The sequence below is a fragment of the Haplochromis burtoni genome, unplaced genomic scaffold (assembly GCF_018398535.1).
Source record: "Haplochromis burtoni strain Fernald_Lab_line unplaced genomic scaffold, NCSU_Asbu1 Contig_523, whole genome shotgun sequence".
NCBI lineage: Eukaryota > Metazoa > Chordata > Actinopteri > Cichliformes > Cichlidae > Haplochromis > Haplochromis burtoni.
In genome coordinates, this window is record NW_024582884.1 from 249,036 (window position 1) to 263,894 (window position 14,859).

General features: G+C 39.8%; 1 protein-coding gene across 2 annotated transcripts in view; it reads left to right on the forward strand.

The window, feature by feature from the left end:
* Positions 1–1,942: 1,942 nt before the first annotated feature.
* The window catches only part of sntg2 (syntrophin, gamma 2), a 102,386-nt gene continuing 89,469 nt past the window's right edge, over positions 1,943–14,859 (forward strand). For both annotated transcript variants that reach the window (XM_005947541.3, XM_042214151.1), the window contains exon 1: positions 1,943–2,355. In XM_005947541.3, the coding sequence (XP_005947603.1) occupies positions 2,287–2,355 (69 nt within the window). In that variant the 5' untranslated portion in view covers positions 1,943–2,286. The remainder of the gene's footprint in view (positions 2,356–14,859) is intronic.

Genomic DNA, 14,859 nt, shown 5'->3' on the forward strand with positions numbered 1-14,859 from the left:
AAATGGCTGTTTGGTTTCGCCTTGGGATGAACCAGTTTTTGTCTAAGGAGCATGGCACGGTATTTGATTTGAGCCACTTCCACACACCCTAGTGCTCAATATCATCTTTGCTGGTCTTGTAATGTTGTAATGTTGCCTGCAACAAATTCAACAAAGGTCCCAAATAGATACCGTTGCTTTAGTTACATGGTAGCAGAAGCATTTAATGCATCCCTGCAAAGTTGTGGAGCTTTTACATATTTACTAACTGAAGGAAAACACCCTGTTATCCAGGTCAGTGCTAAATTTGATTATGATTAATTGTTTTAGAATTATAGGTTTTTGCACAGAGAAGGGAAAAGCTTCTTAACTCTTAAATACAATACTGTGCTTATTTCATTATTTATTTATTCAATGAAGTAAAGTACGTTTTTCTAATTCACGACATGGCCACCGAAGGGCGATACCGATGGCTGCATCAAGCCTTCTGTTTCTATTATGTGTATGAGATAACGGATTTTGCCCATCATCGCGCACCTGCTAATCTCTTCACGTGGCCCACCCAACAGCAGGACTCTATAGAATTCATCCAGGTTTCATTTCTTCTTTCTATCTGCATTTGCGCTTTTCCTTCGTGACATTCAATCATGTCTCCTGAGGGAAAAAAGAGGCCTATCCCGGGGTGCTCCGTGCTATTCTTGGGTTCTCTGTGGTCTGTCTTAGAGACGTGTTTCTTTTTTACTATTCCCTCTGAGAAAGAAAGTTTTTCGTGTTGTTTGTTTTGCCTCGACTTATTTTTGGAGTCCTATCAGTTTAGGCTGAGCACCAATAAATAGATAATGGTGCTCCAGTGGGCTTAAGTGGTAGTTCTTACTGAGGGCAGAGCTGCACGGGTTTTCTTTAATATAAAATACAGAAATGTATTTTAACATGTGAGCTGCTTCATCTATGCACAGCCTTTTGACCTTTGCAGTTCTGCCTCAAGAAATGTTTACCTGAAACTCAAGGCTGCACACTCAACTCCACAAGGCCTGCTGTATTTGCAGTAGCAGTAATAAGTTGGAAAGCAGATTTTTTTTTCTCCTCCCCAAATCCATAACAGCCATAAAACATCAGATTTTGCAGGATGCTGAGTGGGAAGCCAGCCATTGAAGTATGAAGCTGAAGTAGCTTCCCTAACAATTGCACCTCTCCCAGTCCTCTGATGATACCTTTTCATACTCTGATGAAAGTGCTAGGCTGTAATATATTGCAATGGGGCGCTTCATCATTGTTACTCTCCCAGATCCACATTAGCGCTCTAATCCGGAACATAAAAAAATACAAAACAAAAGTCTGCCACTGATTATAGGGCTGTAACCACACAGAATGAAACCATCTCTCAGGTATTGTGTGCCCTTAGATAGTTGTGAGTCTATTTTTAACCTCTATTTCTCCTGGAAAAAAGAAAGATGGTTATTAGAAGAGGTATCATATTCTGTGTATAAAGCTGTCTATACCACTGAAATCCAACATGAGTCAGGCCGCATTGGCTGGATCCCTGAGGCCAGCTCTGAGGAGCCGGTGATAAGATTGACTTAAAAAAAATAAAATAAAATAAAAAAGCCCTTCTCTGACCCATCACCCTCCATCAGGAAGATGAGCCTTCTTTCCCTCAAGCGCGGCTTTGAGGATGCCACAGAAATTAATTTGTGCCAGTATCCATTAACAATTACCGTGCTCACACAGTCGGGGAGCCTTCACCTGGCCGCAAAGTTCAAGGACAATGTTGCTGTTTAGTGAACATAAATGTTGTTGATTGCAATATAGCCCATCATTAGAGGATCCGAGCACTAATTATGATAAATATGCATCCGTGATTTCTGCTGATTAAAATGCCTCCAGGACTCCAGCATCAGTGAACGGGTTAATGTGCTGTGGTTTGACGCAGGAATGGTTAATAGGAGGACAGGCAGCAGGTGGGGAGTCATGCAGACTGATGAGGAGCAGCAGCAGCAGCAGCAGCAGAAGAAGCAGAGGAGCCGCTGTGTGCTGACAGTTGGGGCTGAGCCGGGGAGAAACGAGCAGCGACGGGCGCTCCTAGTTCGTCCCTGCAGCGGGCACCACCGTGGTCATCTCAGGATACGCACGGCTGTTTTCCTGTTTTTCCTTTTTCGAAGAACCCCCGAGCTTTTCAGGCATGCTTTCTCCTTCTGTCTTCGTGGGTAAGCGGGACGCCGGTGAATAACACTTCCCTTCAGCGGCTGGATAAATGACTTGAGAAACTCTCGTCGAAGTGAGCGGACAGAGAAAGCGGTTGTACGGGAGATGAATGTTACCGGGAAACAGCAACCTGAGCTGATCGAGCGACCCGCCAGCCTCCCGGTTCCAACTTCGGCAAGTAAACCCTTTCAGTCATTCCCTGTGAATGACTGAAATCTAACAGCAGTTTGCAGTTTCCGTGTTAGGGCACTCCGAAAGAGCACTCGGGCAGTTGCCGCTGATGTGGAAGGCAGCTCCAAGCTTCCTTTAAAATTATACTATTTATGCTTCTTTGCTTTTAACTGCTTGACGCTGCACAGGCTCGCGTTCAGGTGTCAATCGTTTCCAAAGCGTCATGAATAGCTGTACAGTTCGGCATACATCTAGAAAACTATCGCTCTCTTACTTAAAAAACAAACAAACGTTCAACTTTTCTAGATGGCGTTTTGCTGGTCATATAACGATAAATGATCTATTAGGCATGAGCTGCTAATATCCAAGTGCTACAGGTTTAAGAACAATATCTATGGAAACATATCAATTTATGTATTATTTATTGTTGCATTAGCCGAATCCAGCAAAAGACTATACTAATGTATTATTGCTGTTTATTACATTATGTGAACAGTGTAATTGAACAAACGAGCGCGTAATCATTACATTGGCTAATTCCTAAATTAAGTCTGGTACGTAGTTTCTTCTCTGTGATGAAACGGCGCGTTTGGTTAAATGATTATCCGGTATGGTTTGATAGGTTGTAGCATTTATGTTGCAGGTGCACTAAGCAGCTTAGCTCTTATAGCTTGATATTATTTTTCACATTTAATTTAACTCTTTACAGTAACAATAATAAAAAAAAATAAACAAACCAGTGTTTACGATTTGAGATGACAACAAAATAAGTTTAAATAAGTGACTGCTAATTGTTTCCGTTATAGCGCTCTCGAACCGCAGTTGTAATACAGCTATTATTATTATTGTTGTTGTTGTTGTTGTTGTTATTATTGTTATTGTTATTATTATTATTATTATTATTATTATTATTATTATTATCACCATCTTTTGTCGTGAGTTCACCGAGCTTCCTTCAGGGCTTTATATTTAGCAGGATATCATGTTTAGGCTACTTTAGCAAGAAAACAGATGACCTGACCTTTTACCAGACTTTCATATTCTGTGAGTCAGCTCTGTAAAGAAAAGTCCATCATAGGCTGCAGGACATGTTACTTAACCAAGCACTGTCTTCAGAAATAGGGTTAAAATTATATATCACCACTTGCATCCACAGTTGATTTTTCATATGTGTCAGTAAACATGTTTCCATGGATACCTTGCTGTAAAGTTTTAAGTTCTTGGTTCATTTAAAAGGACAGCTTCTGGCACATCTTTACCTACATTTGTCCTTTTGTCGCCTTCGCTGGGCGTCCAGCACCTTTAATTCAATTGAAGCCACTGCCTTGCTTTCACAAAGCCATTAAATACTGGATATCTGAGCCTCTGGGGACACACAAGTCTTGAGCTTAACTCTATTTAGAGTGCGTTCAGTTTCCACACACTTCCACTCTCCATTTACCACTGAGTAATGGCTAAGATTATACAGTAAGCACAAGTAAACAGTTGCAAATTGCAAGAGAATCTCCCATTCCACAACTCGTGTTTATGACAGTGTAATGTAAAGTTTCAGGCTGGTAAGCATGGACTTAATTGTGCCTGGAATTAACAAAATGTAGTTTGGCATGTCCTTCAGCAGTTTCAAATATCAGGGTAATCTGGCTTGAATTAATGCCAAAATGTGTTAATTATAGATGCTTTATTATATGCAGTTAGGCTGCTTGGAAGATTCCAGAGACGGATTCGAGTTTGCATCCAAAGTGCTTTACCATATTTCCCGTTTTTACTCCCCCCTCCCCAATTTAGGTCATATATATTTGGATTATGTTGTTTTAAGGGTTTTTTACTCCATCTTCAGTCAAAGGGAATGTTAAACATGAAACCGCAAACATAAAATTTGGGTTTTTCAAACACGGAGATGCCCTGAATCTATCTGGGTGATTGGCAATCACTGATAAATTAGATGAAAGTGCTGGGAAGGCACACCTCTCCTATTTTTTCCCTTTGTTATTCCCATAGCACGCTGGGTGCATATCAACAAATATTTGATGCCCCCTAATGATGAAGCATCTGAGACGTGATTACTGTGAAGACTTGCGTAAAAGTAAGGAATAATTCAGGTTTGTATTGAATTGTCTGAAGGTGTTTGAAGAGTCAGTGGATACAGTAAACTGAGTCCTCCTGTCCAAATACAAGCAGCTCTCTGCCTACAGTGTGTGTGTGTGCATTAGTTTTGCCATGTTTGAATTGTATGTCACGGTATATTAGTGCTGTGATTGGCAGGCAGGGTGTTTTCCTGCCTCTGCACGCTGGGAGAGACTCCATCCCCGACTTAGTTCAAGCAGTATATTTGTGTGGTGAACACTTGAAAAATGTAACTCTTCATACATAATTCTCTGCCTTTGCCTGGATTCTGGACTGTGTTTCAGCAGCTTATTGATGAACCCATCACTAAGATGTGCCAAAATTCATAATTACTGGATAGTTTTTGTGCCGTTTTGACTTCATAACAAAAGAAATGTGGTCAGAAAGTTTAGCGAAAATCTAGAAAAGTTCAAACCATACCTGAGTTAATTTTAATAGAGCCACAGAGTCTTAATCAGATTCGGTCCGTAAACTGATCCTAGGGGAATAAATTCATGATGCAGAATGCTTAAGTAAACAACGGTCATGCTCACTCTCGTGCTGTGCCAGTTTTCTGTTTTCCAAGTTTTGGGTTTTTCTAGTGAATCGTAATGTTTGGTTTATGGGTTGTAGCCATATGTCCGTGTATCAATTACCTTCCACTTATCCAAAGTTGAGTCACAGTGGAAATGAGCTAAGCACAGTAATCCAAAAAATCATTCTTCCTAGCACTTTCCAATTCTTCCTGGTAGACCTCAAGCCATTCCCCGACCAGCTGAAATCTAACCTCCTCAGTGTGTTCCCGGGATCCCCTCACTGATGGGCATGCTTGTAAAACCTTTTGAAGGGATGCACCTGCCCAGAAGGCATCTTAACCAGATATCTGAAGCACTTCTTCATGTTGAAAAAAGGCAGTTGGAGCGGCTCGCTTCTGATATCAGCGTTTCTCACCCTACCGCTAAGCCCGACCCCAGCATTCTTACAGAAGAATCTCATCATGGCTCCTTGAGCTTGTGACCTCATTTACATTCATTCTGTTATTACGACTATAAGTTAGTAGTGGAACAGACTGGTAAAAATGAAAGCTTCACTTTTCAACTCAGCTCTCGACCTGCGTCTCCATCTCAAGAGCCTTGTATAATGTCTGCATTGTTGCTGATGCAGCACCAACCTGCCGTCCACCTGACGTTTCACCTTACCATTGCTTTATTTTTTAATCCATAGAGAACCGTGACGTCAGTGTATGATGTTGGTGTAGCTATGTTTTGGATGTTGTTTCTGGAACTGGAAAATGAAGCCAAAGCACATCTGCCTTTGACCTGCAAGTCACAGAACTTTGACATCACAGCAACATGATTGGTCAGTTGCAGTGGTGGATCTGGAGTAACATTAACTGTGATCATGGAGGAAAACCATCAACGAGATATCTGATGCACTGAAATGTCTCGATGACGTTTTTCTTTTTCACAAGTGCAGTATTGCAGTGACTGAATGAAGGGCATTCAAAACAATCCTCTGGATGTTTTCTGCCTTTTGTTCTGTTCTTGGTCGATAAAATGATCCCACACTGCTTCAATAGCACAACTGTGTGTTTTTATGGTTTTACTGGATTGACAATGTTTCTGAGATCATTTTTCACCAGCGTTCCCGGGGGTATTCCATGGTGGATCCAAATCTGATGTTGCTTTCATAATTAATTATGACAAAATCCGTGAGATCACTGGCTGCAATGACAGAGACAGTTTTACAGATGGCCGTAGACACTCGCTGTTATACCTCTCTCCTGACCTCCACCTGTCCATCCGCCAACAATCACAACCAAAAAATTAAGAAGAAAAAAAGTTTGAGAACATTTCAGCAGATGGATCAACTAATGGACCAGATGCATCTCAAAGGCCCTGCGCCAGCTCTTTATTGTTTTTTTTTTCCTGTTTCTTAAGGAATTGGCTTTAAGATACTGTTTGTCTGAGGTACTGTTGTTAGGCCTGCCACATCATTTTTTAACAACACACAGTACACCATGCTGACAGATGCCAAATGTTTGGCTCTTTAGAAATCATCATGATGGTGCTAATGTACTACTTTTATGTGTTTGTAATTGTTATGACTGGCATTTTTTGGGGAAATTCAACTAAAGAAATAAAAACAAATGTTTGGGTTTTTTGCCTAATTTTTTTTTATTAGGTACTAAAATTGGCTTTGTCAGGTTGCCTCTTATAAGTAGAAAGAGTATTGGTTCAGTAAGGTGCTTTTTGTGGCTGAATGATTCATAAGTCAGTGTTAAGTGGTTTAAAAAAATAAAATTTCTCTGAAAATGTTCATGTACAGGGACGACATTGAAAATGAATGAAAAAGCAGGAAATGTGAAGAAAAATCCCCTGAAATATATTCAGAAAACCTGGAGACGGCTTTAACAACTTAGAGGAAAGTCTGGATTCTTGGAAGAAAAATATAAAGGAATTAAAAGAACTTTTGCACAGTACTAAACACCTTGGATCTTCTTGCACTACTGTATTTTTAGTTATTTTGGTTCAATAAAAACAAGTACAGTCACATTTTCAGAGTTCATTTAGTATCACATCTCTTGAGATGCTTTAGTTGTAACTGGCAAGTTGGAGCTTTCAGTACACTGGTTGCATCAGCTCTAAATGTAATTAAAACAGACTTTAATGAGCCATGTGTTTTGTGTGTTACAGTTTCTCATGCGCAGACTCCCCACAACAGATTCCCCCGTTGACAAAATGCAAACACATTTACAACACAGTATTGATGTTAAAATATTGACAGTGATGGAATAATTACGCACACACAGCCTTACAGGATTATACTCACCGTTAAGGATATTGACTTGCTGGTCAACATTAACATTTACAGAAGGGGAATGCTGCAAGGACAACCGAAAGCGGAGATCAGTGCAAATGGGATTAAAAAGAGGGTGACACAATGTTATTATCAGACAATCAAACCCAGGCTTGTCCCATTTTAAAAGCTAAAAAAAATAAGTGGCATTCATGTCACATAAAATTTCCAACCCCCTGTGGTCACCCGCTCGAGGGTTTCTCTTGGCAGGAACTGCAGAAGCTTAATTATACCCCAGTGGAGTGTGAAAGTCTGCTTTTGTATTCAGGAAGTCAATCATATTTTAACCAAATCACTCCTGTTGGAGCATGAAACATGCATTCTCTTTAACTTTTCATTTTCTCAGAGCTACTCAGGTAATTGGAAAAGACAAAATAATCAGACTTGATATTTTAAAAAAATGAAATTCTATTTCTCTCTTTTCTTTTTTCTTTTTTAAAGGTTATATTTAGTCTCTTTCATTGCCAGAACAATATTCAATTTTCCTCCTATCACTGCAGTCAGGCTCTTCAAAATGAATACAATAATTTAATGACCCTAGAGAGAGAATGCAAACATGTGGCACGTGTTGCTAGGACTGCTTCAGTCATTTCCACCTTATATTCTGTTTAGTAGGACTATACAAAATTGTTACACTGCGTGTAGATCCTTTCCTCTCAGATGGGTCCATGGTTTAATGTTAATCTCCTTATGGCATATGAGCTAATGGCAGGAACATGAGGATCCCATGAGGACTGTGAGATGGGCCAAAGGGCACACTCCAGCGTTATATCATAAATTAGTCCTTTTTTTAAGCGTATAATTAATCCCTGTAGGAAGTGCAAAGATACATATATAACACACCATCATGCACAGCCATATTCCATTATTCAACTTAGTCCAAAGTCAGGCGTTAATTAAAGCTTTAATTAGACTGCGTTTTAATTTTTTAAATGTCAAGAGGATATGAAGTGTCATAAATCCTGATACATCAAAAACAAGTTGCGGCTGTCACTGTTTGTCTTGAAATGTTTCTTTAGCAAATAAAAGGAAACTCGTCCTCCACATTATTAATACCCACGGCGTTTCATTAGCATTTTTATTTAGATTCAAGGCAGGAAACTTATGCATTTTAATGTCCTCCCCATTCATTTTCAAGCGAGATACGAAGAAATCTACCTCGTCTCCTCACCGGCTGACGGCGGATTGTCGTGGACATTTTACTCACCTCTTCGAGACAAACTGCACTGAAAAAATGCAGCGAAAGAAACAGTAGCTGGGCGCCCGAGAGTCGCCCTTGAAATGGAAATAAATGAATTATGGTAATATAAACAGTCCTACATTAGTTCCTCAAAATATACATTCACCCTAGATTATTCCTCCCACAGTAGCAACATGAAAACTTTCCACTCAAACCAAACTTTCACTGCTTTGTTTACAATGCATTTCATATCTGTGTGCAGCTCTCTCTGTTTTTATTTATGACTAATGAAGATAAAAGAATAAATTATACTCTCATTACCAACAATTTAAAAACCTGAAGACCAGTTGCTCTTATTTTGGGGGGGGGGCTGTACTATCTAACACAGTTGGACCGCGGTGCTGTTTGAGCAGTAAAGCTCCGTGAGAGGAGCCTTTTCAAACAATATATATACAATAGAGAGGAAATGCATCAAGTGGGTCTGATTCCCCATGGAGGCAATCTGAGTGGAAGATTGAACAAAGATGATTGCAGAAGATACAACTCCACATTTCTGAGAGCTCTATTCATGTGAAGGCGGCTCCATCGTGGCTACAGCTTATTGACCCTCTAAGATACTGATACACAGTGAAGGCCTGATTTACTTAATATGCAAGCATTTTACCTACACAAACTAAGCTTAAACTTAGAAGTATCAACCAACTGAATGATGACATCAGATAGTTGCTTTCCTGCAGGTCCCTTCCCTTTCTTTTATTGCATATACTGTCACACAAAGGTTTGTGAAGTAAGGATTTTGGCTGCTGCTGTTTATTTATTTATTTTATCTGGACAGGGCAAAGTGCTAAGCTCCCTGAGTGCCACCCACAGTGCAAGTCCAGCACATAAGCTGCAGAAGCAAAACAAGTTTCACTTTTCAAAAGTAGAAAACCTTCTGAACAACAGATACGGCTTTTCTCTTGGTTCTATTCATGAAACTCTGCTCTCTTTTCTTTTTCCTCGGTCTCTTCTTACTGTTCTTGAATGAAGTGATGGAGCCCGTTCCAGCTGTTATGCTGCCTGGCTAGCTAGCGCACAGCACTGCAGTGTGAATTTGTCCAATTATTAGTGTTTAGAATTTGTTAAACACAGACAAATTATATTATTTTGTGTCAGATTAGAACTACGAGTAAGAAGGAGTGACATTTAATACAGGTTCCCTAGCAACACACTCCACAACACTCCTGGCAGCCAATAATATAATACATTTACCCCAACACAACAACTTTTGAAAACTGAATGTGCTTCATTTAGCTTTGACCAGGGGCCTAAATTAAGAAGCTCATTGCACATGTTGTTATTATTAATCTCTTCCAGTGTAATTTTCTCTCCCATTATCCCCATATGGTCATAACAGAAGGCTGCCCCTCACAGAGTTTCTTCCTGTTAAAAGGGAGTTTTTCCTTCCCACTGTCGCCAACTGCTTGCTTAAAGGGGTTGATTGTTAGGGTATCCTCTGTATTAATATTGGGTCTTACTTACAACATAAATATAAAGCTCCATGGGGCAACTATTCCTGTGATTTGGCGCTATATAAATAAAACTGAACTGAACATACCAAGAATATGATTCCATTATCTGGATTCACTTACCCTAAAATAGTTGATCAGAAATAAAAGGTCACACAACGCTGGTGATCAACTTTCTGAGTTTACCCAGGGTTTCTCCCAGGGTGGTGTTGGCAGCAACTGACCAATCTGAAAGGGGCGTTTCACAGATCATATGAGTCTTCTTCCATTAAAAACACACCAAATGTTGATTAAAATCTACAACGAACGCAGAAAATATAAAAGTAAATTGCAACACTGTTGCAAAAGGACAAGAAATGATCATTATTGGGGTGATTAAGTACACAGTGGTAAAATAAACATTTTAATTCCAGTTCATTATTTTATCACTGTGTGGCATTCAGTGCTGCCTTTTGCTTCTAAGATGACAGCTGCACATACTGCACTGCTGTGAAACTTTAAACTGAATCCATTAAAGCTTACTGCCTAATAAAGAAGACATGGAAATCACTGCTGTTTGACACAGATCCAAATGAAATCAATTTGATTGATTGAAATGGTATTCTTGTCTGTTCTGTGTTCCAGTAGCTGCAGTTACACTGGAGGAAAAGCGACTTAGTAGATTAGACTGGCGCATAAAACCATTTTAGACATTTTTAAATGACCAAATTAATACATGCACATTCTCGTGACAATGCAATGCAAAACATGCTCCAAATAAATGTGGCAAGCCCTTTTGGGACTGTCCAGAGCTCAAGATCATTTCTTGCACCGGGCTGTAAACATGCTTTTTAATGCTGTAAAGTTGGGCATTTTAACATCAGAGTCTATAGGGATTGACTCCCTTTTACAGCCAGCCATGATTACATAATTACAATCGAGAGGTCTGGTTCAGTGACTTGAATTAGTGGAGGTGAAGCTGAGCTGACAGCTGGTGGCATGTGGAGATGGAGAGAGGGGGATTTCAGCCACTCTTCCAGTCGATATAGGGGGAGACATTTGCTGTAGAGACCAAAACCAGTCCGTCACCCACGTTAATTTCTGCTGCAAAGCTGGGCTGCTTAACACGGTACTCTCATGATCGATTCACTTTGGAGCGAGTCTTAAGTGGCCACTCAGGGAACTGCAGTTTCTGGCACTCTGGTGTTGGCTTCACTTTTCAGCCCCGGAGGTTGCTGCTTGTTGTTGCTTGAGATCTCTGAAATGTTCATTGGCATTTTGTTATTAGGCTTCTCTCAGCCTTGGCATCACAGCTTTGGGTTGTGCGTCGCAAACTTGGGAATTCACCTCATCAATGTTACATATACCCAAAAAAATCTTGTTCTATTTTCAAGTACTTATACAGTAAATATAAAAAGCCCCTTTCTCGTCCTTGCTTTAACTGTAACCCTTGAAGTAAACAGTGTTCAGCTCAAGAAAAATCACACTTTAGAAGCACTTGTGTATTTACTGTGGTTTAGCCAACATCTCTGAATCATCACCTCCTGCTGTGATCAAAGATGCATTCAAAACATGTTCAGACATGAGAATATGAATCTAATTTATCACCATAAACTGAATGAACTGAATGACTTTGCCATATAGCTCTCTAAAAAGGGACACAATCAGTGCTGAGGTATTTACGGAGACTTTGTTTTGCAGTAACATAATGTTTCACCGTTATGTAAGACTGCGTCTTGATTGAAAGAAGTGAAAATAGTTCCAGTAATGTGGTAATTAGCAGCGTTTAAAGCCATGTTAGGAGAAATTACCAAAGTTGTCTCATTTAAAATGATGGATTATGCTCATCAGTACAGCTGTATCTCTGGGCTGTGTTTAATGGATTTTTGGGGAGAAAAAATACACATTAAAATTTTTAATCTGTCTTTTGTTTTCTTTTTTAAAAACTACAAAGTTGCCAGGCAAATTGCATGCTGGTATTTGAAAACGAGAGGTAACTCTGCCACAGTTTTTGGCATCGTTTACAAAAAAGGGCGAGCAAAAATACCATCCCAGTTAAAATGTGCGCTTGTTCTTTTGCAGCGGGGCCAGATTCCTCTGTGGCATGTGTTTGCAAATAAATGAGAATATTCTATTCTAAAATTCTATCCATCGACTTCTCCTCTTGGTTATAAATAACAGCAACTTGCAGCTCTCTGCTCGGATTTTAAAATTAACATGTTTTTTTTAAAAGAGTTCCACGTTCTTGCGTGACTGAAGTTGTACAGCCACAGCCATTTCCCCGCTGACACAACCCCAGGGTAGTTTTAATTGACCTCAAAAAAACAGGGGAACGGGCTGAATAGAGAGCAGAGTTTTGCTTTTCATCTTCTGTTCTAAATTGTCTGATTTTTAAATGCGAAGATCTTTTAAAGGATCCAGATGAAAGTGCTCGCCTTGACAATAGTAGTAATTGTGACACTTGTCAACATCATGGGTTCTCGTCACACACGCAACTCAGTCATTTCTTTTTAAAAAAGATATTCTTGTTTTCAGACGAGTCGCCGAGGCTGCGCGGATCCAGATATTTCTAATAGTTGTTAAGTTGGTTTTTCTTCATGCTGCTTACAGTTAAATGGTGCGAACTGCTGTGATGTGGGTGTTTTTGGGAACTTTCATGCATAACGTAGCTTTTAATTAGATTTTTCAGCCAAGTAAATATTTCATATGCTAACAACAGTAACAACCTCTAGGTTCAGATGAATGTAGTTTATCGGTTCGTAGCCAGAGAGAGAATTAGGACTGGTGTCAGCTCGGGTAATCAAAACACATGAGTCATGGCTGAAAATGTATAGAGTCCATGATGAGGGTGTGTTAATGGTAAACGGAACTGATGGAACTAAAGTATGATTCACCGGGGAGTGCTGTGAGTGGATTAACTCAAAAATATTTCACCACATTTTGCACTGTACGTACAGGTCTGGAGGACTGTTCCAGGCATTATATGATTGATCTACACAAAAAAGGGCATCTGGTAAGTGTGTGTGTTGAACTCTGGCTGCTGGCTGTGTTTGTATCAACTATGCGTGTGTGTGTTTGTGGTGCTTTTCAAGGTTATCAGTGTCTGGAAAGTTCTTCTTCCACCACAGCTAAAGTAAACTCAAATGTCATCTCCACATTAGAAAGGAAGCTTGGAGATAGCAGGACTGCCTGCTGTATTATTAATACATGCAGGGAGTCCACGCTCACACACAGCCAAGTAACCTCATTGGACAATACAAACTTAAAAGAGCAATTGTCTACTTAATTAAAAGAGGGTTTTGGGTAACATCAACTCTTTGTAATCTTTATTAATAATCACCCAGCATTGCACTCTTACTTTTTCAAGTACTTCCGTTGACTTCATCTGGCATAAACTCGAGCTGTGAAGGAGCCAAGATGAAAGTCAGCAACTCCAACTCTACACTTCAGTTCTCTGCCAAAAAAAAGGTGGATTGCTCCCTCTGGGAGGAAAAGATGCTGCTCCAAGCAAGGGAATTTAAGTATTTCAGGATCTTGTTCACAAGTGATTGAAATGGTGGAGCTTAAATGGAACAAGAAATTAATGTTGGGTCAGCATTACTGCTGCATTGTACCCGATCGTCAGCTGAGCCGAAGGTGACCCCCTCCTCACACGTGGTAATGATGAAAGAATCAGATTGCAAATACAGCAGCTGAAAAGAGTTTTTTCCTTTTGAGATTTGGGCTTAACTGTTGCTCCTTCATGTCTAAAGGAGACAGCTGTGGACAGTCTAATCAAGATGCCTCTCGTGCATTTTCTCTTCACGTCTTTGGGGCATCCCCAACCGGGAGAAGATCCTAGGGTAGACCCACAACTCATTGGAGAGATTTTATAAGAAACCATTAATAAGAAAGATAAGAAACCATTGCTGGGGAAAAACATCTGGATAAACCAACTTTAGATAATCAGGAAAAATGAGCAGATGGATAAAATGAAAAATAACTTTACATAAATGTTTGAGACAAAGCTCGACTTCCTCAAACACCGTGGTTCTGCGTGTTCACGTTAATATTAAAGTCTCAAAACTCATGTCGGTTGACTTGTCGGAGGCATTCATTCCTGTCATCCAGGGTTAGCATTTCCTTGTGCCAGTCATTAGGATTTAATCCTCTGATTATTTTCTACACTTTTTGTCTATTTTCAATTTGGTTCACATATTCACTTGAGAATTTTAATTTTTTTATAAAGACTTAACCATCTGGTCAGATTTGGTTTGGTTCATGAATCAGTTATTGCAAAAATTAACTTACCATCTGGCTGAGACTTAGTTTGTGTTGCTGAATATTATCTGCCGAACATCAAGGTGCTTCCTTTGCCACGTGAGCATGCTTGCATACTGATGTTTGTGTGCTTGAACCTGCCGGGCAGCTGGAGTCGTGCCGTGCGTGTATTGATATTTTTTTCCTCCCATGAGCCATGTGGGTTTTCTTGGTGTACTTCAGCTTCTTGTTGGCCTGAAATGGACTAACAACCTCTCGAATAATGTACGGGATGTTCCCTACTTTTCCTTTCCCCTGAATATGAAAACTAGAAAATGGGTGGATGGAGCTAGAAAGATTCCTTGTTCCTCAAATTCTGGCTTTAAAGTGGGTTTGGCTTTTTGGAAGCTTATACCCAAAGGTTGAAACAGAAACTTCCTGTCCAATGTTACAAAGATTTGGAACAAAGGGCTTTCAGTGCAATCTCACATGTAGCTTGGACAAGCTAATTTGTCAATAAAACTGAAAGCTGTAACATTTTGTGGATAAACAAAATAATAATTTTAATGAATAAATGAGAAATAGCTTTTTAGACATGGTAGATTTTAAAGGTTTTAAAACTTTTGATCTTCAGTATTC